At 39.4% G+C, this 23,454-nt stretch overlaps 1 protein-coding gene across 1 annotated transcript in view; it reads left to right on the top strand.

Annotated features, from left to right (window-relative positions):
* The first annotated feature begins 3,711 nt into the window (after nucleotides 1–3,711).
* LOC308398530 (ras-specific guanine nucleotide-releasing factor 1-like) overlaps nucleotides 3,712–23,454 on the top strand; it is a 30,157-nt gene continuing 10,414 nt past the window's right edge. Inside the window, exons 1-14 of the mRNA XM_080885206.1 lie at nucleotides 3,712–4,221; nucleotides 9,529–9,635; nucleotides 14,306–14,453; nucleotides 15,215–15,307; nucleotides 17,212–17,465; nucleotides 17,592–17,671; nucleotides 18,082–18,275; nucleotides 18,522–18,631; nucleotides 19,019–19,137; nucleotides 19,527–19,687; nucleotides 19,913–19,976; nucleotides 20,724–20,866; nucleotides 21,396–21,478; nucleotides 22,188–22,436. Coding sequence (XP_080741332.1) covers nucleotides 3,946–4,221; nucleotides 9,529–9,635; nucleotides 14,306–14,453; nucleotides 15,215–15,307; nucleotides 17,212–17,465; nucleotides 17,592–17,671; nucleotides 18,082–18,275; nucleotides 18,522–18,631; nucleotides 19,019–19,137; nucleotides 19,527–19,687; nucleotides 19,913–19,976; nucleotides 20,724–20,866; nucleotides 21,396–21,478; nucleotides 22,188–22,436 — 2,081 coding nt within the window. The 5' untranslated portion in view covers nucleotides 3,712–3,945. The remainder of the gene's footprint in view (nucleotides 4,222–9,528; nucleotides 9,636–14,305; nucleotides 14,454–15,214; nucleotides 15,308–17,211; nucleotides 17,466–17,591; nucleotides 17,672–18,081; nucleotides 18,276–18,521; nucleotides 18,632–19,018; nucleotides 19,138–19,526; nucleotides 19,688–19,912; nucleotides 19,977–20,723; nucleotides 20,867–21,395; nucleotides 21,479–22,187; nucleotides 22,437–23,454) is intronic.

The raw sequence follows: 23,454 nt of genomic DNA, 5'->3' as shown, positions 1-23,454 counted from the left end.
TTGGAGACCTTGCGCTCCTCCACCTTCCATTTGAGGATGCCCCGCAGATGCTCAATAGGGTTTAAGTCTGCAGACATGCTTGGCCAGTCAAGTACCTTTACCCTCAGTTTATTTAGCAAGGCACTGGTCTTTTTGGAGGTGTGTTTGGGGTTGTTGTCATGTTGGAATACTGTCCTGTGGCCCAGTTCCTGTAGGGAGGGGATCATACTCTGCTTGAGTATGTCACAGTACATGTTGGCATTCAGGTTCCCTCAATTAACTGTAGCTCCCCTGCACTCATGCAGCCACAAACAATGACATCCCACCACCATGCTTGACTGTAGGCAAGACACACTTGTCTTGGTACTCCTCACCTGGTTGCCGCCACGCACCCTAACACCATCTGTCCTGTTAGTCTGCCCTATGGTCTTGACCACTGTGCTGCAGCTCAGTTTCAGGGTGTTGGCATTATACTTATAGCCTAGGGCCATCCTTATGTAGAGCAATACTTCTTTTTTTCAGATCCTCAGAGAATTCTTTTCCATGATGTGCCATGGGAAACCTCCAGTGACCAGTATGAGAGAGGGTGAGAGCAATAACAGCAAATTCAAACCACCTGTTCCGTATTTGCACCTGAGACCTTGTAACACTAACAAGTCACATGACATGAGGAAGGGAAAATGGCTAATTGGGCACAATTTGGACATTTTCACTTAGGGGTGTACTCCCTTTTGTTGCCAGCTGTTTAGCGAATAATGGCTGTGTGTTGAGTTATTTAGAGGTGACAGCAAATTTACACAGTTGTAGAAGCTTTACACTGACTACTTTACATTGTATCAAAGTGTCATATATTCAATGTTGTCCCATGAAAAGATATAAAAAATATTTACAAAAATGTGAGGGGTGTACTCACTTTTGTGAGATACTCATACTGTATATAAAATGTATTGGTTACATAAAAAGGCTAAACCAGTTATACAAAATTGAGAAAATCCTGCATAACCTTTGAGAAAGACCTACAGTGGACATTCAGTCAGTAACAGAATAAAGGATGTCGTGCAAGTGGCACATTTATCCCACTGCAAAACCAGCAAAAACAATAGGATGCTGGTGGAGACAAAAATAGAGCTTAAACAAGGGAAGGTACAGAAGTTAGGTGAACAGAATCACAACAACTAAACTGCTAATATTAGTCTGTCAAATGTTTGATTCTATCGCCCCCTCCCCCTTATTTATATATCAGAGTTATACAATTCTCAGTTTTTCTGCACCAGTGACCAAAAAAGACATAATCATGCTCCTGTTTCATTATCTGCACTTTTCATTAACCCCATTTTTATCCCATCTCTGATAATGAACACATCTGACTTGTCTTTTTCACCATCAACCCAGAAACCCAGAAACAATATCTCAAAAAATCCTGTTGCACAATATGTCTCCACCTGTGGATGTCTCCTTTTTGAAAAATGCTTTTCGACTGGATAGAGTTGGTCTGAATCCCATTTAAGACTTTAACTCATCACCTCAGTCTTTCTAGTGTTTTACATTCCCTTTCCATTTTAACCCATCTATTATCAGAAGTGATAAAAATAATCTTTACTATCAGTCCCAGTCGCGGAGGAGAATCACCACCTCATTACCACTCCTGTCTGAGAGGCTGATTATGGGACGGAAGAAGCTCGGCAACAGAGCTGAGCCTGGGGCGTCCTAGCAGGCTTAGTCTGCTAATGGCTGCATGGGGTTGAATTGCAGCTCATCTCATTCCTTACTACTGGATCTCTCTCTTTCCACATTGCTGCCAATCTTCACTGCACCTGTTACCAAAAAGATAAAGAAATGAAATGCTTGAGAAAAGTGGAGTGTCCTCTTTCCTGTTCAATAAAAACAGCAGCAACAAGAGCAGCAGAATCTCACTCAATTATCCCCTGTTACCTCCCTGGATCCTTTTAATGATCGCACATAGACACTGCACTGTGATCCCACTGTCAGACACCCTGTGATGAAATAAACCATTGTGTGTGTCCTCGCCCCAATATGCTAATCCAGGATTAATTATGGGCCAACCCTAATGAGTATCTCTCTCGCCCTCTTAGATATGTAAATGCACCAGCAGTGGACAGTGTTGAGAGGCTTTTGTTAACTCAGTGTTTTATAAAAGGGGGCAGAACAGGATGAAGCAAGCCAAGGACAAAGGTTTCATGTTATTTCAAAAGATGGAAAAACCCCCAAAACAAAACAATTTATGTGAATTTGCAGTGATATGGAAAGAGCAGTGCAAGCCCTCAGCAAATCTGGCTTCAATTTTACCTGTGGGAATAAATTCAGGAAGAGCAGAGGCTGTACTGAAATTGTTAAGACACTGGCACATATGATATGGTTATTGTGAGGCTCTTCACCATCAGCAGCTGCCCGGCTTGCTGACATCGTGGATTCTGAACTTTTTAAACACTTAAGCAGGAAATGTGAATGTGGGCAAAGCCAGAGAAACTGTGCTCTCACAACACTTTCATTTTTTTCTCTTTTCAACTTGGAAGATGGGGAACAGACAGACAGATTCACGTAGCAGTTATAGTTTTCTGTTTTTGTAATAAAAACAATATATAAATTGCTTTCTTTGCCATGCAGTTAGGTAAGTAGCTGAGAAGGTTAGAGCAAAATCAGTATCCCTCTTTTCACAGCTTATAACTATTACTTGGAATAAAAGTGCAGTGTATTTTCTTTTAGGGGAAACAGATATGTTCATAAAGTGCAAATCCCTTACACCTGGACTTAAACGCAACACCTGATTGAATATTCCCTGGCATGAGCACTATGCTTATAAACCCTCTGCATCCAGTGGTAGAGGATGAATGAAAATTCTTGTTGCATGCTCTCCTGTGCCTGCATGGGTTTCTGCTATCCAAAGACGTGCTTCTTAAGTTAAACAACGACTCTGCAGCTGTCCATGTGTGTGATTTCTGTCTCATTACATTATCCCTGTGATTGACAGGTGACCTGTCCAGAGTGTGGCCCACCCTTTCACCTATGACAGGTGGATGTCATGGATGTTTAAGCATTCTTACAACTTTTTCCAGACCACTTGCATTGCTCATGTTGTTTAAAACAGCTTTGTTTTCTCGCCTGTGGTTCTGTGCATTCTGTGTTATTAACAGTGCAAGCCAGTCTTCTTTGGAATAATAATAAATATTGCAATATTGCAGTATTACATTATTGCATTACACTGATTCTACTACGAAAATGCTTTGAATTGGCTAAGCAACTGGATATTCAGCGGGGGATCAAGTGTTCCTTCCGGACTTTCTCGTGCTTGTGAGTTTCAGTGCACACACAGAAAGACGCTCTCACTGCATTAGTCGCGTGTGATATTAGGTGTGTACGTAAACGCGCGTGTGTGCGTGCCTGTTTTCATTCCTGAAAAGCCTCCCGATAAGCTTTGGGATTCTCGACGTGAATCCCGTCTTTCTCCGTCTGTGTTTATCCTCGGAGTTTCTGTCCAAGGCGCTGAAATTTGCAGCTCCGGGGACCGGTCAGGTGACTGCGCGTTCTCCCTGCGAGAGCAGGGTGCTGAGTGTGTGTGTGTGTGTGTGTGTGTGTGTGTGTGTGTGTGTGTGTGTGTGTGCGCGTGCGCGCACGCGCTCGGTAGACTGCACGCGGACACTTCAGTCCTCATCATGAGCGATTGCGCTCATGAGGAAGGCTTTTCTGAGAAGGCGTCGGGGCTACGGTAGTAGCCTAGGCTTGCAGCGTGGATAGGTTTTTGCAGCCGAGTGTGTGACTGACTCTTCACGCGCATCGTCTCTTTCTCTTTTCCTTTGGCTGTTGCAAAAATCAGTGCAGCAAGTGTGGATGGCCACACTGGAGTGGGCTGCTGCCCACCAAGTCTGACTGTGTTTCGGAGGTGCTGAGAAGGAGAACATGTAAGAATCCGCAGGCATCCCCGCAGATCCTTTCGGATTCTCAGCCAAAATGCAGAAAGGGATCAGACTCAATGATGGCCACATCACCTATCTGGCTCTTTTGGCGAAGAAAGACGGGACGAGGCGAGGTTGCTTGAGTAAAAAAAGCTCAGACAACACAAAATGGCATTCAAAGTGGTTCGCTTTGTTGCAGAATATGCTTTTTTATTTCGAAAACGACTCGAGCTCACGCCCCTCCGGACTGTACCTGTTGGAGGGATGTGTTTGTGACCGGGCACCGTCACCGAAACCGTCTCTCTCAGCGAAGGAATGCTTAGAGAAGCAGGTAAGATATTGATCGCACGGGGAGCTCCCTTAAGTCTGACTGACACTGTCAAGGCAGTCAGTCTCACTGAACGAATACACAGAGCGGTCCCCTCCTACTGTTTTCCCCCCTTAAAATCCCTTTGATCAGCTGGGCTCTGCGTTACAGCCACATTTATAACAGGAGGTATCGTGTAGACACTTTTCACCAGAAGATATCGCCTATTCATCACGCAAACAATTTCCCAGAGATGCTTTTGCATTACAGTTGACTTGACGTTTTAGAGTTACGTAATGGCGTCATCCTAACCGATTGATTTTCTCGATTATGAACCAAAATAGCCTCACAGCCTTCCTCCGAGGTTAAATGCACGAAAAATACCACGTCAACAGCAAACAAAGTTAGCAGAATTCACGCAAATATCTGCAAACTTTGCACATTATCTTAGCCTCCTCTTTTCTGTTCATCTGTTGCATCACATTTGGATGCAAGACGCTGTATTTTTAGACACCCCAAATGTTCCGGGAATGCAGCACATATAAGGAGTAAACTTAAACTGCATCCAAACTTTGTAGGTTGCCATCTTGCGGAGGAGAGCTGCCCCTTCCTTGTTGTTTTGACGTATTGATTTAATTCCTTGTCTTGATATTAATAGCATCCTACCTTGGCAACTGTGTCTCCCCGGTTTATAGCGGCTTGGCTCATTTGATAGCTCTCTCATTATCATGGGTTGTTAACGACGGCCATGAATGAAAACCAAACGATGTCCCAGCAATGCTTTTCTTTCTCAGTGCATCCCCCTATTCTTTTTTTAATTCCCCTGGCGTTTAGTGCCATGGATTAATATGTGTGAGGGATAAAAACAAAAAAACTGTTCACAGTGGGGGTTTTTATGCCTGCAACACATTCAGAAATAATTTTAGTGAGAGCGTAGTTTCCCATGTTGGAAGTGCTTTGGTGTTTTGAGGCAAACTGGTGCTGTATAAAAATATAAAAATAAAAACTGTGTATAAACGCATTTGAGCCAGAGAAGTGGTCAAGCTGCTGTGAGCTATGACTGCAGTCACCTTCTGAAATCAGCTCTGCCAGCTGCAGTCTCTTCTGCTTTCCCTGCAGCAGAGGGGATGAAGAACTGAAGGTAAAAGTCAAAATGATAGGCCATTTTATTTGTTCAGTAATCATATTCTTTGTTTATGAATAAAAAAGATTCTGAATGTGATTTTGAACCAATTACACTGGAATTTTTAAAAAAAAGAACTAAAGCAAAAAATTCTAGAAAGTCTGAACTTTTGGTCTTGTGGATGTGTTCCACTTTTAATATATTGTATATTTGCACAAAAAAACTTTCCAGGAAGTAATTGTTGATAGTTTTGAAGATAGTTATTGTGAAGGTGGCGATTTTGGTGTTCAAGGTTAGGAGATAAAAACCTAAAGTGTTAGACGGAAAAAAGTGGAAACCAGTTAACATGTCTGTAAAAAGATTTGTGTTTTTCCAAGTTCAATAAAAATCTATAATAATAAACTGAAGAGGAAGAAAAGGCAAGTGAGGTAAACCTATACTGAACTTTCATAAAAGAAAATCTTCACGTCCTAAATATCCAAATCTTAAATTCCATGTGGCTATTTGGTGGCAAATGCTAAGCTTCACTATATTGTAACCAAAATGTTGCTAAATGATGCCTCAGAGGTCTTCTTTCCTTAGATAACCCTCCCCCAACAATCACAAAAAATAAGCAAACAAACAGAGGATCTGATCCAAAACACTGATAAATCACTTATGGAACTGCTTGGTTATATTTGCATGTGTGCCATACAATTTTTCCCATCCACAGTAAAAATCTGTTAAATTATTCACAATCTCTCCAAAAACAACATTGTCTGATATTGTGTTAGACTGGGATCACAGCCCTCTGTTGCAATAATTGTGTTTTACTGTATAGCCTCTAAGAAGAATAAATAAAGGATGGGAACAGGGTAAATCCATTATCTGTGAAATCCACAGCTTCTGCTCCAAGTACAGCTGTACCCAGTTTGCTGTCCATGGTGCTGAACTCAGCTGTCATATGTTCCTCAAACGCTCTTGCCCTCTGCTGTCTGCTGTCTGCAGGCAGAGGAGCCAGGATTGTAGGGGATACTACGAAGAATATATATATATATATATATATATATATATATATATATATATATATATATATATATATATATATATATATATTTTTTTTTTTTTTTTTTTTTTTTTTTTTTTAGTTATATTATGCAATTTAATCGTGAGGATTAAATTGCGGGATTGTGGGAAGAGGGGGTCAGCAAGAAAATTCAATATTGGTCATTTGTTGTTTAAAAGATAGCGACAACTAACCCACTTTTGAGGACTTGTTTGCTTTCGTTTCGTGAACTATTCAACTTTGTTTACTGCTCACTGTCTGTTCCCTTAAAACCGTATCAGGAGAAGAGAAATGCTCTATTCTAGGGGTGCAATATGTACTGAGTGACATCTCCGATGACAGCTGTTCATGCAGACTGCTCCAGTGAATTTATTTCAACAATGAATTAAATGAATTTGAAAGCCTTCACTTAGCATAACACAGTCTTCTGTTCCACACATGTCCCTTTGCATAATATGTGTCAGGAACATGTTCTTTCAGTTTTTTTTCTAACTGGCTTCTTTTCTTAGTTTAGCAAAACTATATACATATAAATTTTGAAAATGTATTCACACAAATATGTGGCCTTCTCTCAGTGTGAACAGCACACTTTGTAGTTTCCAATCAGTCATGTCTTTATGTGTCCACATGTGTAAATCTTGCAGGGCTCATTCTGTGTGCATGCTACTAAGTCTATATTTGCCTCTCAGTGTACTCCTGTATACGCCTGTATTGATCCATAAACTGAGAGACTGCACAGAAAAGGTGAAATGCGGACAGGGAGACTGATCGATTCTCAAGGTGTCTGTTGGCACACAGATTTCTTTTTCACCATCCTCACTCGGGAAAAACATAAAATGACACCTAAGTCAACCAGCAGACTGCAGAGGTGGTCACAGACAATGGTGCTGTACAATCCTGACGTGGAAACTGGTTCATGTAAGGATTACAGCAGATTCCAGATTTCAGTGGTGTGTATGCATGTACTGTATGTCACCGAGTGTGTGTCAGAGCTGCAGGAGAAATGGCCAGGAGAGCACTGGATCTTATCTGTGTGTGACAGGGAGAGGGACAATACAGCGAATAGATGCCAAGCCAACTGCCACCTTGCTGGGCTACAGCGCTTTTTATAGCCCTCACTCCTCAAAAAGGCAGAAGATCTTTCTCTGCCTCCCTCTCCGTCTGGCTCTCTGTTCTCATTGTGTTCTTTGGAGTGTTCTACTTTTTAAATGTTCTTATTCCCCATTTAGAAGGCGAGTTACGTTTAAGCCCACAGTTACTATGGCAACCCCTATTTGCATCTGAAAAAGTACATTTGAAGGGGCCAACAAAATGTGCAACAACATGCTTTGGCATTGTACTCCATTTAGCAAGTACAGCAAATATGGGCTTATAAGAAATGGGAGGTGAGTTTTCTTAGGTAGTGGCGAGTGCAAATGCTGGATGGGCTATATGTTTTCCTTTGTTGTTAAGAGTAATCAGCAATGGTGTTCCATCAGTCTCTGTGTATACTCACTTCATTGACTTTATGATGTAATCTGAAAATATAGGTCACACATTAAATCATCTATATATAAACAGCATGGCTTTGGCCAGTTTACAGTAATCGTGATAATCCACCTGGCAATATTCAGTGGACAATATCAGTGTGAATTGGCCAATTATATAAACTGAAATAGAATCTGTGGTCTTTGTGACAGAAATGTATACTGTAACGACTAAAGTCGGAGGGTTAAAACATTATTTAACCCTCCAACGTACCCTGTGTATGGGTGTAATACCATCCTGAAGAACACCACTAACATAAGAATAGAAATATTTTATCATAGGAGGAAGGTGCTTATCCTGAGCTAGCCATCGTCCATCCATTCATCCTCACTTTTGACTGTCTATCCAACTTAGGGTTGAGCATAAGGTGAAAGGTGGAACACAACCTGGACAGGCTGCCAGTCTATCAAAGGGACACCCAGAACTAGTTCATATTGATTTTGAATAACCTTTCCATCTAAGGGGACCAAGCCATGCCACCAAAAATACTGCTTGCAATGCATAACTGAACCACCCACCAGATCTCTTTGTTTTTGGGGTCAACAGTTTGGTTTTTCCTTTAATTCATCACCCATCTAGACTGTGTTTATGATACTGGCTATTCTTGCTATGATTTATTTATTTGAATGAGTAGCTGAATAAAAACATAAAAAAGAAGTCATTCTGTATTTTTGTGATTAAAACACGCCTTTAACATTAATCTTACATAAATATAACATTGTCTTATTTTCTGTATTCCAGATGGAATTTAGTTGCTTTGTTCACACATTATTTTAACAAGAGCTTACTTACTGGTTGTGCTGTCTAACTTACCAACAGATACTGTATCTTTGGCAAAAAAAACCAAACCCTGTAATGACTTGGATTTAAATATAGCCACCTAAAAGGTTTAACACAACAGCTCACAGGATGTGAGAGATGGGAAGCACATTACTGACAAAGGCCCGTTCTGCTGCTCGTCAGAAAATAAGGAACATTACTCTCATTCACAAATGAATTGCTCTTGGCATTTGGGAAGGATAAATGAAAAAAATCCAATATATTGGATTTGTGGGGGTCTGTTTACAATGCATCAGTGTTATATAATTTGATGTGTTTCTACTACAAATAGGTTAGCTGTTTAGTAGTGCGGTGACCACCACTCTGGTGATTTGAGGATTTTATCCAGTAAGCCTATTAGAAAACAATTGAACTGCATTCGCCATAATTACCATAACTCAACCCTATGATAATTGGTGAGAGTGTAAAAAAGGGGTGAGGACCCAGGGGTGGTTGTGTCGCTAAAATGCAGCCAAACCACTCGAACAAAACAAAACAAAACATGGCGTCAGTCAAGAGGCTTCCGCCAATTCAGAGGTGAGTTGCCAGGTTACAGACAGAAGGCACAAAGGCTTTATAATGAATCTCTCAAGACTTTTCCCTCAGGATCTCTCTCTCTCTCTCACTCATTCACACATACAGCACATGTATGCATGTATAAATACACCTTTAAGTAAAATACAGATCAGTGGAAGTGGCTGCTGATTACTAGTGATTAAAGGGTAGCAACATACATTTTATAGCACAATAACAGATATCCTGGTTATTATATGCTGAACAAATATCTGACTCACTCACTATGCTTTTGTTTTCCCAGTATTATTTCACTGTCACGTTCAATCATGACAACCAGAAGGCTTTGGAGCTGCGCACAGAGGACGTCAAGGACTGTGATGAGTGGGTGGCTGCCATCACGCAGGCCAGGTAGCTCTCACACATGACCTTTTACCTACAGCTGTTTAGATAAGGATGTTCTTAGGGGTGGAGATCTTGATGAGAACTGTGCTTGTAACATCTACAGTCAATAAAGATGTGAAAATTTAGTTTGGAACTTATATAGAGAGTGTATAAAAAAGCATAAAAAGCTGTATCCTTTAAATGGCAAACAGTGGGTCACTTCTGTATCTGCAAAATGAATTCAACTTGTAGAGACATCTAGGAAAACATCCCTTTGTTCTTAATCAATTGAAAATGTTTGCACCATAACCACAATTTAGCAAACTAAGATCCCTTTTAGAGTCAGGGTGGATAAAGAATTATATGCTTTAGTGTGAGCTTACCTGACGAAGATGATGAAAACCAGCCAGCTCAAGGATTCACAAAATGAACTCCTTAATGAATGTGCAACATCATTTTGGCTCAGTCAGTCTTTTATACCATCTATAAAGTCAGGTCCACTATAAATTACCATGTAATTCTTGAATTTACAACTTGACAAGTGGAAACTGATAGTGTTTGTACTTGCAAACATAAAAATAGTCAAGTATGTTAACTACTGATATTTGTAAAGTGTACCAGCAGATTGGTTAGGATCCTAACAACAGTCATTAGTTACGATTTTTCCCTGTGTGTACCTGTAAGCTTGATGTGTGTTACAGAGTCCAAAGTATGTTGTTTTTTTTATACTATTATTATTATTATTATTATTATTATTATTATTATTATTATTATTATTATTATTATTATTATTATTATCCATTCCATCCATCCATTCGCTACCGCTTATCCTTTTCAGGGTCGCGGGGGGCGCTGGAGCCTATCCCAGCTGTCATAGGGCGAGAGGCGGGGTACACCCTGGACAGGTCGCCAGTCTGTCGCAGGGCTAACACATAGGGACAGACAACCATTCACACTCAGATTCACTCGCACATTCACACCTAGTGGCAATTTGAATTATCCAATTAACCTATCCCCACAAGCTTGTGGGGATAGGTTATTATTATTATTATTATTATTATTATTATTATTATTATTATTATTATTATTATTATTATTATTATTATTATTATTATTATTTTGGCATGCTCAGAGGGTACATAGTAGAGACATAAGAAAGACACATGGCAGTAGGACAGCCTCTGGTTGAAATAACTAGATTAAGTAAAGGCTGAATGGTTTCTTGGCCAGGTCTACATTGAAAACAATATTTTTTAATCTCAACAGACTTTTTAGTTAAATAAGGGTTAAATAAATAAAGTAAATAAAATAGAAAGAATCCTGATTTGAAATCCGTGGGAAAACTGACAGTGGTACAAAAATAAGTGTTAAAATTAAAGCAAAAATTTAATTTGGGCCAAAGTTGGGCAATTTTTCTTAACTTTTAAATAAGATTTGACAAAGTTGAAATTACAGCTACTCTACATAATGTTGAAAATAACTGTCCCATCTGCAGCTAATCATCAGCTTTAGTAAGGGCTGGCTAGCTATCAGGTGTAATTCACTGTGATGAATAAATAAATAACAATTTCAGTTAGTGAAAATCATGCTGACTCGAACATAGGCCTGCTTACTACTAATACTGAACATGAAAAACTGTCTCCACTTATCACTAGCTATTAGTAACAAGTGGAGGCTGTTGGTCTGCAAACTTTTTGCATCAAAGATAGGCTTTTAACTTGGAAATCTACAGAAACCAATTTGCATTTGGAGTCAGTCTCAACTAGATTTTGGGGTTTTTTTTGCAGGGATTATGGTGTTACCTACATTTTTAACATAGGTTGCTGCTTGGTTTTTATTCTATTAAGTGGGCATAGAATAGATTTTTCTCTGTATATCTGATGGAAAATGCAAGTGCTATGACTCAGTGTGCCGCAAACTATCATTTGGACCCTTTTGGGTTTGTATTGTTGTATGATTGCTTGTTAATTTGTAATGTTAAAACAACACAGCGGTCATACTATAATGAGAGTAACACATGTATGCATGTATGTTACTTATCTCCTTCTAGATGATTGGACCTTTGAATAAACATTTCCTAGGGAACTGTGAGTGCCACTTTACCAGTTTTACTGATAATTTACGACACCAATTTAAAGTATTAAGTAAATCAATAAAAACAAAGTGGTTATTAATATTGATTCTTGATTTATGGAGTCCTCACATGTCTAATGAGTGAAATGGCCACTTATGATGAGGGCACAAAGAAGGTTAATGAAAGCAAAACAATACCATCACTCTAAATGTCAACAGTTTGCAATTCAGTGACAAAAGGTCGACTGATTAGAGTCATTGAAGATTAAATTGATTAGTGCACCATCAAGGCAGCAGCACTTACTGTAACACTGTAATAGCTAGCAAGTAAATAAGACTTGTATTAAGGTATCTCAATTAAATTTTTCAGCCGTTCCTGGCATGTAAATGCCATGGGGCTTGAGTATTTCTGAATTACTCTTTATTTATGGTTAACAATCTGCATTGTTAAAGTTAGTTAAATTTGTGTTTTTCGAATTGTGGCGCAGGCCCCTGAAAGTTTAGTCAAGAGAAAAGAGGGGAAAATATGGAATTTATTTATTTACTTTTGGAGAAAATATAAAAGAGTTTACCAAGCTTTATTGCATTAAAACGAGACAAAAACTGTGGTACAGTGGGGCAAAAAAGTATTTAGTCAGCCACCGATTGTGCAAGTTCCCCCACCTAAAATGATGACAGAGGTCAGTAATTTGCACCAGAGGTACACTTCAACTGTGAGAGACAGAATGTGAAAAAGAAATCCATGAATCCACATGGTAGGATTTGTAAAGAATTTATTCGTAAATTAGGGTGGAAAATAAGTATTTGGTCAATAACAAAAATACAACTCAATACTTTGCCAACAAAGGTTATGTTACAATAACAGAGGTCAAACGTTTACTATAGGTCTTTACCAGGTTTGCACACACAGTAGCTGGTATTTTGGCCCATTCCTCCATGCAGATCTTCTCGAGAGCAGTGATGTTTTGGGGCTGTCGCCGAGCAACACGGACTTTCAACTCCCGCCACAGATTTTCTATGAGGTTGAGGTCTGGAGACTGGCTAGGCCACTCCAGGACTTTCAAATGCTTCTTACGGAGCCACTCCTTTGTTGCCCGGGCGGCGTGTTTTGGATCATTGTCATGTTGGAAGACCCAGCCTCGTTTCATCTTCAAAGTTCTCACTGATGGAAGGAGGTTTTGGCTCAAAATCTCACGATACATGGCCCCATTCATTCTGTCCTTAACACGGATCAGTCGTCCTGTCCCCTTGGCAGAAAAACAGCCCCATAGCATGATGTTTCCACCCCCATGCTTCACAGTAGGTATGGTGTTCTTGGGATGCAACTCAGTATTCTTCTTCCTCCAAACACGATGAGTTGAGTTTATACCAAAAAGTTCTACTTTGGTTTCATCTGACCACATGACATTCTCCCAGGCCTCTGCTGTATCATCCATGTGCTCTCTGGCAAACTTCAGACGGGCCTGGACATGCACTGGCTTCAGCAGCGGAACACGTCTGGCACTGCGGGATTTGATTCCCTGCCGTTGTAGTGTGTTACTGATGGTGACCTTTGTTACTTTGGTCCCAGCTCTCTGCAGGTCATTCACCAGGTCCCCCCGTGTGGTTCTGGGATCTTTGCTCACCGTTCTCATGATCATTTTGACCCCATGGGATGAGATCTTGCGTGGAGCCCCAGATCGAGGGAGATTATCAGTGGTCTTGTATGTCTTCCATTTTCTGATGATTGCTCCCACAGTTCATTTTTTCACACCAAGCTGCTTGCCTATTGTAGATTCACTCTTCCCAGTCTGGTGCAGGTCTACAATACTTTTCCTGGTGTCCTTCGAAAGCTCTTTGGTCTTGGCCATGGCGGAGTTTGGAGTCTGACTGTTTGAGGCTGTGGACAGGTGTCTTTTATACAGATGATGAGTTCAAACAGGTGAACTCATAGGTGCCATTCATACAGGTAACGAGTGGGGGACAGGAAAGCTTCTTACAGAAGACGTTACAGGTCTGTGAGAGCCAGAGATTTTCCTTGTTTGAGGTGACCAAATACTTATTTTCCACCCTAATTTACGAATAAATTCTTTACAAATCCTACCATGTGAATTCATGGATTTTTTTTCACATTCTGTCTCTCACAGTTGAAGTGTACCTCTGGTGCAAATTACTGACCTCTGTCATCATTTTAAGTGGGGGAACTTGCACAATCGGTGGCTGACTAAATACTTTTTTGCCCCACTGTATATGGGACGTTTTAGAGGTTTGCAAGTGGGGCATGTTAGAAAACACCTAAACTGAGTAAGATTTAACTAAAACACCTGCCAAACATTTCTTTTGACAGGACATTTTCAAGGCCAGGTTTAGGCAAGCTGAACATAATTGACTGTATTGAATATAGGCCTTAAATAACATGCACGTGAACAGTTTAATTATTGCTCACACAAAAGCATCCAACATATGGAGTGCTATCCCATCAAGTATTTAAAGACCTGGTTGTGTAAGTAAATCCTGCACTTTCTGAGGATTTAAGGTCCGTGTTCCAAACATATGCTGATCAGAGGTCTGTATTTGATTTGATAAAGCTATGGAGAGCCCCTGAAACATGCGTTAATGAGGTCTTTGCGTGTGTGTCTGTATAGTTACAGGAACCTGGCTACAGAGCATGAGACCCTCATGCAGAAGTATCTTCATCTACTCCAAATAGTGGAGACGGAGAAAACGGTTGCCAAGCAACTTCGACAACAGATAGAGGATGGGGAAATCGAGATAGAGCGACTGAAATCAGAGGTAACTTGCCTTGTAATTTCATGCTAGTAACACAGTACCTGTATATGTGTGATGTGTGTTTACTGGATAGCATACAGAGAGAAGCGATCAAAAACAGGCAGGCTGAGAGGATAAAGTGAGAATGTGGTCACAGGACAAAGGTCATGACCCAGATTCCAAACCACAATGTTCTGAGTTCATGATGAGCTTTGTAGCTTGCAGTGCCCCTGGGATGTCCTTGTTAGAGACTCTGTAATGCTATTGAGTGTTTTGTATCCTAATTATTCAGTCTAAACTAAATCAAATGCACCTCTCTTTAATGTGCTAATGGCTAGCTTCAGCTGAACCAAATGTTTTCAATATGCATGAATCGGCTTTTGTTGCACATGATACTGGAGTCTGTGGCTGAAAAACATGATCTACTATCTCACTTTTCACAGCTAAAGAGTGTTCTAGTAATGGTGTTTGTGTTATTTTGTTTAATTTCAGTCTTTTATCAGAAGTTTTGTATTCACATGCTGTGTATAATGGAAGCAAATGCAACAGATTTGAATGAAATACAAAACTGGTATTTTGATGTGTCTGGTGCAGTTTCTGTGTTTATAATTCCTTTGAGCCAGCTAATGGATAGCTGGACAAAAAGTAATTCAAGAACATGAACTGAGATATTAACAACCATAGTGAAACATATTTCGGAATAAGAGATGATCATGAGTAGAGTTTATCTGGCCACATATTATATTCCTCTTACTGAGTCCTGTACTGGTTATGATGAATTTCAGATTGCTGGACTTCTGAAGGACAATGAGAAGATCCAGTCAAATCCAGAGGTGCCCCCCAGTGAGGATGATACAGAGATCAAGAAGATCAAAAAGGTGATCTGTATCAGTATTGCACAGTTTTAAAGGGTAAAGCCTGACTTACCTTTTTTAATCAAGAAAACCTAAATTAATGCAAAGATGCTAAAGGTAAAGCACTGATGATCTTTTCCAGTAGGGATGTTGTTCATTTCTGAAACAGATTTTTGACATCTTTGGGTACCTGCAGTTTTTTAAAAAAAAATCCTAATAAATTCAGGGAAGCTCACACTTGATCACGCTAGATCACTGCAGTCATCAGCTTCTTTTGTCCTCAGTTCTACTGAGGAGCTGCCTGATCTGAATTAAGGCTGGAGAGCTTGGAAAGCTTTGAAATGTTAGTTACTGTACAGCTGGAAAAGATGATGACTAATAGTCAGTTGAACATAGTTTGCATAGAAAATGTTGACTTGTCTGGTAATATTTGCTATTTCCTATTTCCTAAGTGGTAGAGAAACCGTGAAACTTGTGATGCAAACTCAAGATGGACATTGTTCACCTTCAAAGTAATAGTTCCATCATGTAATATATGTTGGTTTCATTGTAAGGCATAACTTTTACTTTGAAAGTAAATGTTCTACATTTCTGGGTTACAGTACACTTTTCAGAGTTTCAGCGCCACTTGGTGAACAGATGGGACGTGTTTGTGGGCAAGTTGGCATCTTCCATGTAAACTATGTGTAACTGCACAAATCTGCTAGGAACCAAATCAATCACAAAGATTTATTTGGTGCTCCACTCTTTTTGTGACTGATTTCACCTCCAGCCTCAAGCAAACATTTACCACCCAGTTGGGGAATAAACATTCTACCTCACTTACCAGTCTATAGATGTGAACCAGTGCAATAATTCAATGTGGGCCCCTCCCACCAGCATTCAGCACTGTAAATAATCTGATCTCAAGCCAGCAGAAGTGGACACAGTAGGCTGGTCTGCTAGCTAGTGATGGTAGTTGAAGTGACCATATTGTACATGTACAATGACAATAAAGATCGATTCTATTCTATTCTATTCTCAAGTATTTCTCTCACACAGCTAAGGCTAGCCTAGCAATGTTTAGTAAATTAAGATTATATTTAACTGTTATTATCTGCTGATATTTCTATTTTTTCTTCTTTTTTCACTCCTCTTACACTTTGAGTGTATGCATACCACTTTCGACAGAAGTGAGTCGAGTCAGGTGGGGTACTCTGAGGGGGATCAGGTCTCTCCTACTGTCAGTGCAGACTTTGCACATTGCCACTGGCATAGTTCCCTGCCTTTCCTGGTGGAAAGCAACGCCTTTGACTGAGGCATTATTTAATTTGAACTTACCTAATAAATGGACACGTCTAAACTTGCCTTGACTCATGTTTGCTCAGTTTGGGGCAGCACTTACAAGATATAAACTATATATAGATATAAAGATATATATATATATATATATATATATATATATATATATATATATATATATATATATATATATATATATATATATATATGTATATATGTAAATTATAAGATCATTATTTTGTGTCTTAATGGAAGGCTAATTATCAAATATTTTAGCATTTTGTGAGTTTGGTACAGTTTTTGGCACCTTTTGGTCTCTACTAAATATAAAATTGTTTATCTGGCTTTTAATCACAAAAAATGTTTAAGCATCTTTAACGGCAAATTATTAGATCCACTTTTCTGTCTATTTTTTGTGCTGATAGTGTCGTCAGTGTAACAGCTATGAGCAGAAACACGACATCACACACATTTGATTCACTGCATAACTCAAGGTGCTTTATATTATAAGATAAAGACTATAATAATACAGAGAAAACCCTATAAAAAAATCCACGGAAGTCATGGAAATCCATTAAAACTCAAATCTCCAAAATTATAAAAAATTGTGTTTTTTTTTCAATGTTTGATAAATCTTTTTGTCACAGGTCCAAAGTTTCCTGCGAGGATGGATTTGCCGCAGGAAGTGGAAAACTATCATCCAAGACTACATTCGCTCGCCCCACGCTGAAAGCATGAGAAAGAGGAACCAGGTGGTGTTCAGCATGCTGGAAGCCGAAGCCGAATACGTCCAGCAACTCCACATCCTGGTCAACAACTTCCTGCGGCCACTCCGAATGGCCGCCAGCTCCAAGAAACCGCCCATCACCCACGATGATGTCAGCAGCATCTTCCTTAACAGGTGGCTGGTGGTCATGCTGTTTGTGAGAGTGGTGTGACTCGGCATGGCGGGAGCTGCCAACATTTTTGGACAGCAGAAGGAGAAACAATAGCTCATGACTGCCATTTTGCTTATTTGTTTCATTAGTGAGACCATCATGTTCCTCCATCAGATCTTCTACCAGGGCCTGAAGGCCAGGATAGCCAGCTGGCCAACACTGGTGCTAGGTAAGAGGCACAGAATAATAAGTTAATTTTTCTAAATTGCAACTAAGAAAAATAATTTCATTTGGTTAAATGTATACATTTTTTGAGATACAACAGAGGTTTCTTACAACACAACACAATGAAAGTGTTTTCATCATTGAGAAGCACTGTCAGTTTTACACACATAGTTGAAATCATACCATAAAGATATGAATTCAACTAAAAATAATGAATCTACGCCCTTCCTTCCTTGCAAAAAATAATAATGATTTATTGTCTGTCGGGTAGGCGACTGAGGGTGAGAGTATAAAAAACATTTTTTGAACATATACAGATACCGAGCACATGACTTCTCCTTCAATGGTACTTTGTGTCTGCACTGATTCTTCCAATTTTTATGGTTTATGGAATTTTTTGTCTCTTTTTTTTAGCTGACCTGTTTGACATTTTACTGCCAATGCTAAACATCTACCAAGAGTTTGTGAGGAACCACCAGTACAGCTTGCAGATTTTGGCTCACTGCAAACAGAACCGTGACTTCGACAAGCTGCTGAAGCAGTACGAGGCCAAGCCTGACTGTGAGGAGAGGACGCTGGAGACCTTCCTCACTTACCCCATGTTTCAGGTAAAATTACAATGTGGATGACTTCACTATTACACATTACTACACATATTATGATTCGGTGATGTATATATATTGACTGTATGCTAAAGTTAAAATTCACATAAAATACACGAGGCATTAGTGCTGCAACACACTGTGGTGAAATAGTTTAAAATGCAGTAATGTTTTAAATTTGGACTGAAAAGATACATGTAACACAAAATAAAACATTTTCAGTCAAACTCATTTAAAGCGCATCTCTTTCAGATTCCTCGTTACATCCTGACTCTTCATGAGTTGCTTGCTCACACTCCCCATGAGCATGTGGAGAGAAACAGTCTGGACTATGCCAAATCAAAACTGGAGGAGCTTTCCAGGTAGAACTATCAATGTAGCTCGACAACACAAACATACTCAGTGGGATCTTTGTCTGATGTAAATCAGAAACTAGTAACCCTGAATTAGTACCTGTATTTTAATATATCTTGTACTTGGCATAAGGATACAGAAAACAGAGCTATAATAGCCAGTGACTCATCCAATCGACGCAAAGTACCAAAAATATAACACAGTCAGACACAGACACAGTGTCTATCATTTCTAACCGTTTTAATTGATTTTGTGGTCACTGTTCTCATTTCACGTAATAGAACAGTGGAGCAAATTCACTATAAGAGTTGATGAACTCTATAGAAACAATAAGAAAAAACATATGGCTTTAATTAAGAAGTACCTGAAATCATTAGTATTTGTTGTCCTTTCAGAATCATGCATGATGAGGTAAGCGAGACGGAGAACATCAGGAAGAATCTAGCCATTGAACGAATGATTGTGGAAGGTTGTGAAGTGCTTCTTGATACCAGCCAGACCTTTGTTAGACAAGGTAAAGAAAACGTTTTCTTGTGTTGTTCTTATATGACAAGGTTTGCAGTTATGGTCAACAAATAAAAACAAACTTGAAACTGAGTTTTTATCGTGCAAAAAAAGCCAAAAAAACTCACTAAGTGTAAAAGTTGCTGGTGTATTCAAGCATGGGTGTTTCTTTTATTAATTTAGGGTGCTAATGAAATCCTTGATGAAATGATGACACAAATAACACATTTTTTGCACCAAAATGTATGGACATTGGGTTTTTTTGAATTTTCTTTTTAAATTTAAATTATGTAGTTTATTTTTTCTTCTTGTATGGCCAGTTTTCAGATTACGAAGGAAAAGAGAGCAAATTCAAAATTTGCTTATATGTTTTTCTTGCACACGTGTTTGTGTTCATAGGTTCTCTGATCCAGGTGCCAATGAGCGAGAAAGGGAAGATCACACGAGGCCGGCTTGGCTCTTTGTCTCTGAAGAAGGAAGGAGAGAGACAGTGTTTCCTCTTCTCCAAACATCTTATCATCTGCACCCGAGGCTCCGGAGGAAAACTTCACATCACTAAAGTATGGCAGGATTGACCTAAAGTAGGCCAAGTAGTAGAAAAACAGTAAAAATTCATTCTACATGAGTGTAGGGTGCAGTTATAAAACACTTCACCTATTTTGTTTATAAATGTATAATCAATGTTATACTGTTAAGTATGTTATCCTTAAAGGATGGGCTTGATGATGATCTGTTAGCTGGCAGCATGGTGAATGTGACCCTGTGACCTTTCATGCCTCTTACAGAATGGAGTGGTGTCTCTCATAGACTGCACTCTGATTGAGGAGCCGGAGGGGACTGATGATGAGTGTGAGTTATTATGTGTAGTGGATTCAAATGTTTCCTTTATAAATACATACATCTAGAAGCTGCAGAGTGTTTACTGTATGAAGAGCTTGAAAAATGAAGTGATACCACTTTTCTATTTGGCATCGCCATACAGGCGTAACAATCTAACAAACGGGGGGCTGTAACAGTTAGTGAATCACCCTAAAAGCGGACGAAGAATGTTTTCCACTTTACCAACTAAATTTTCACAGTTACAAACCAGAATGTGGTGTTTGTGGGGTGTGGCTGGATTAAATGCTCTGCATATAAAACACATTATCTCTACAGAAAGTGTTTTTGCATGATTTCCACCGTTTCCTCTTCACCCCCACATTACTTGAGGTGTCAGAATTTTTTTTTTAATTTACTGCTATTAAAGTTAGCCAAAACAATTACTCACAATTGTTGATTGACTGATATTTGTTCCAAATCAAGGTAATAACCCCAATGAATAAAGCAAAGATTATTCCATTATTGTGCTTTGCTCAGTATTTGCAAAATCAAACATTACCGCTGCGTTGCTGTATTACAAGGTTAATTATTGACTTTACTGTGGAAAGATTTAGGAATATAAAATCAATATAAAATATAAGCATAACGTATGCAGAAAAATAATGTGAACAAACTGAAACAAAAATAAATAAAACAGTAGCTGATCTATTCTAAAGTGCAGCATATTGTTTTCTTTCCTATTTAGAATTTTTATTTTATTTTATTTTTGCCTTTCAGCTAAAGGGGAGCGCAGTGGTCAGGACACAGAACACCTGGACTTTAAATTGATGGTGGAACCCAAAGACGTCCAGCCTTACACCGTGATCCTTGTGGCTTCTTCCCGACTGGAGAAGTCAGCGTGGACAAGTGATATCAGTCAGGTATGTCTCGCCGCTTATGTTAAGACATTTGATTTCACGTTTTTTTGTTGCTGCAGCTTTAAAAAAACACTTCTCAAACTCTGTAAATCTACAGATTTTGTCAGTCATCTTGTAATGAAGTGGTAATCGAATGATAAATAATCTCAATATACAAATTCGATTGGGAATGGGCAAGATTTTAGTTGCTGTTTTAAGCTTCTGTAATTGAAGATGTATTGGCCAATAAAATTTTGATCAAGTGCAAGTAAACAATTTGTGTGTGGAAAGAAAATAGAGAGAACACCAGTGCAGTGATCAGTGCAAAGAATAGGAAGTCTTGAACTGGATGTCTGTTATACATTACCTGGCTACACGAGTAGCCTCCAGAGACTTTGTCAGGGGACATACGGAGCATGAATCACGCAAAGAGACCAAACTTACTGAAGCTACACACATGATCTGATAAATGTTGGAGCCTGGAGCATTCATATGTTTATAAACATGCTCGTCTTCTTGCACTGTTATGCTCACTGTGCTTCCTGCCTTACAGTGCATTGACAACATCCGCTGCAATGGCCTGATGATGAATGCCTTTGAGGAAAACAGCAAAGTCTCTGTGCCACAGATGATCAAGTGAGACTTGGACACACTGTAGCAATAGTAAAGCACATACAAAGTATGTTCAAAAGGCTGCATAAAAATCACAGATGTTTGCACATGCTCATACTTACAGGCTCATGATGTAGCCTAATGCTAACATTATCCCTAAAAATGTATAGGGCTTCTGTGTTAATATTCACACAGTAGAAAACTGACTTCAAACGTGACTAAAAATGGTAAGTATAAAAAAGTGAGCTTTGTTTATAAAGCTGATAATCAGTCCAGAAACGCCACCTAAAGATGAGCAAAAATCTAACATTCACAGGCTGCAAACGCAGGAACAGAGATGAGGAACACAGAAAACTCATGGGAGGAAAACATGGAGTACAACAGACAACTGGACAAAGACAGTCACACTATTTATACACTGGAGACTAATTGGGAATCGGAAATAGAGGAATGAGACATGGTAAAACGCAATTAAGACATTCAGACAGAGAGGAAGTAAAACCCAGAACGTGAAACCAGAGAAAACAAACTCAAAGAAAAACAGGAAACAACCTTATAGACAACTACCTAACACAGATCAAGAAGAACACAGAGCCAAACATGAGAAATAATAAACTTAATGCACGAACTGAAAGAAGGCCAAGAATTCACGGCCACTAAATGGCATTTAATTGCAGTAACTGGAGCTACATCTCTATATAACTTTATTAACCTCACTTTTAATCCAATACAGGTCAGACACCAGTTTGTACTGTGATGATGTCGACATTCGCTTCAGCAAGATGATGAACTCCTGCAAGGTGCTGCAGATCCGCTATGCCAGTGTGGAGCGCTTGTTGGAGAGGCTGACCGACCTGCGCTTCCTCTCCATCGACTTCCTGAACACTTTCCTCCACTCTTACCGTGTCTTCACCAGCGCTGATGTAGTACTGGACAAGCTCATTACCATCTACAAGAAGCCCATCAGTGCCATCCCTGCACGGTAAGTGAAATGATTCCAGGAGGTTTAATGAGGGATTTTATGAGCTCCCTGGTATAAACATTTTCACACTAACTGCATTTTAGTTGCTGGCCAAAACCTTATTTCATCAGTTTTGAGCTTTTAATGCCAACCTTTTTATACCAAGTTGCATTTCCGATATTTCTTAATTTGCACTGAAGTACAACCCCAATTCCAAACATATTTTAGTCAGAGTAGAACATAGAACACATATCAGATGTTTAAACTGAGATATTTAACTATTTCATGATAAACAATGGTTCATTTTGAATTTGATAGGAGTAATACCTCTCAAAAAACGGGGTCACTGGCCATCTTTATCACTGTGTAGCATCCCCTCTCCTTTTAACAACAGCTGGATGAACATTTTGCCTCTTTAAGGCATCTTGACTTTGTGTATCTCAAGAGTACATACTATCATCAAAAGATTCAGAGAATCTGCAGAAATTGCTGTGTGAATGGGATGAGGCTGGAAATCCATATTGGATACCCATGATCTCAGGAGACACTACCCTGAAAACAGGTGTAATTCTGTCATGCTCAAGAAGTTTCAGTGAACACAATTCACCATGCCAGCCATAAATCCAGGTTAAAGCTCTGTTAGGCAAAAAATAAGCGATATGCGAACATGATCCATAAATTCTGTCGTCTTTTCAGAGCCAAAGCACATTTAAAATAGACTGAAACAAAGTTGAAAAGTGTTGTCTGTGAAGGTTCTCAGTCATCCAGGTCATTGTAGTCTAAGGAGCTTGCAAAGAAAAGCGTCTGGACTTCTTTAAGTTGCTTGAAGACGTTTCACCTCTCATCCGAGAAACTTCTTCAGTTCTAAGAGTCAAATGGTGGAGAGTCCCAGATTTAAACCCTGTGGGAGTTTCCCCCCAAAGAGGGACAAAGGACACCCTGATGATCCTCTACCTAATCACATGAGCCAAGGTGTGAAAACGGGTGTGGGTCACAATCACGCAGGGTTTCGGGTGAGCTCATTGTGAAACCTGGCCCC

Source organism: Rhamphochromis sp. 'chilingali' (assembly GCF_963969265.1).
Source record: "Rhamphochromis sp. 'chilingali' genome assembly, chromosome: 6".
Classification (NCBI taxonomy): domain Eukaryota; kingdom Metazoa; phylum Chordata; class Actinopteri; order Cichliformes; family Cichlidae; genus Rhamphochromis; species Rhamphochromis sp. 'chilingali'.
This window is presented reverse-complemented; position numbering and strand designations above follow the sequence as displayed.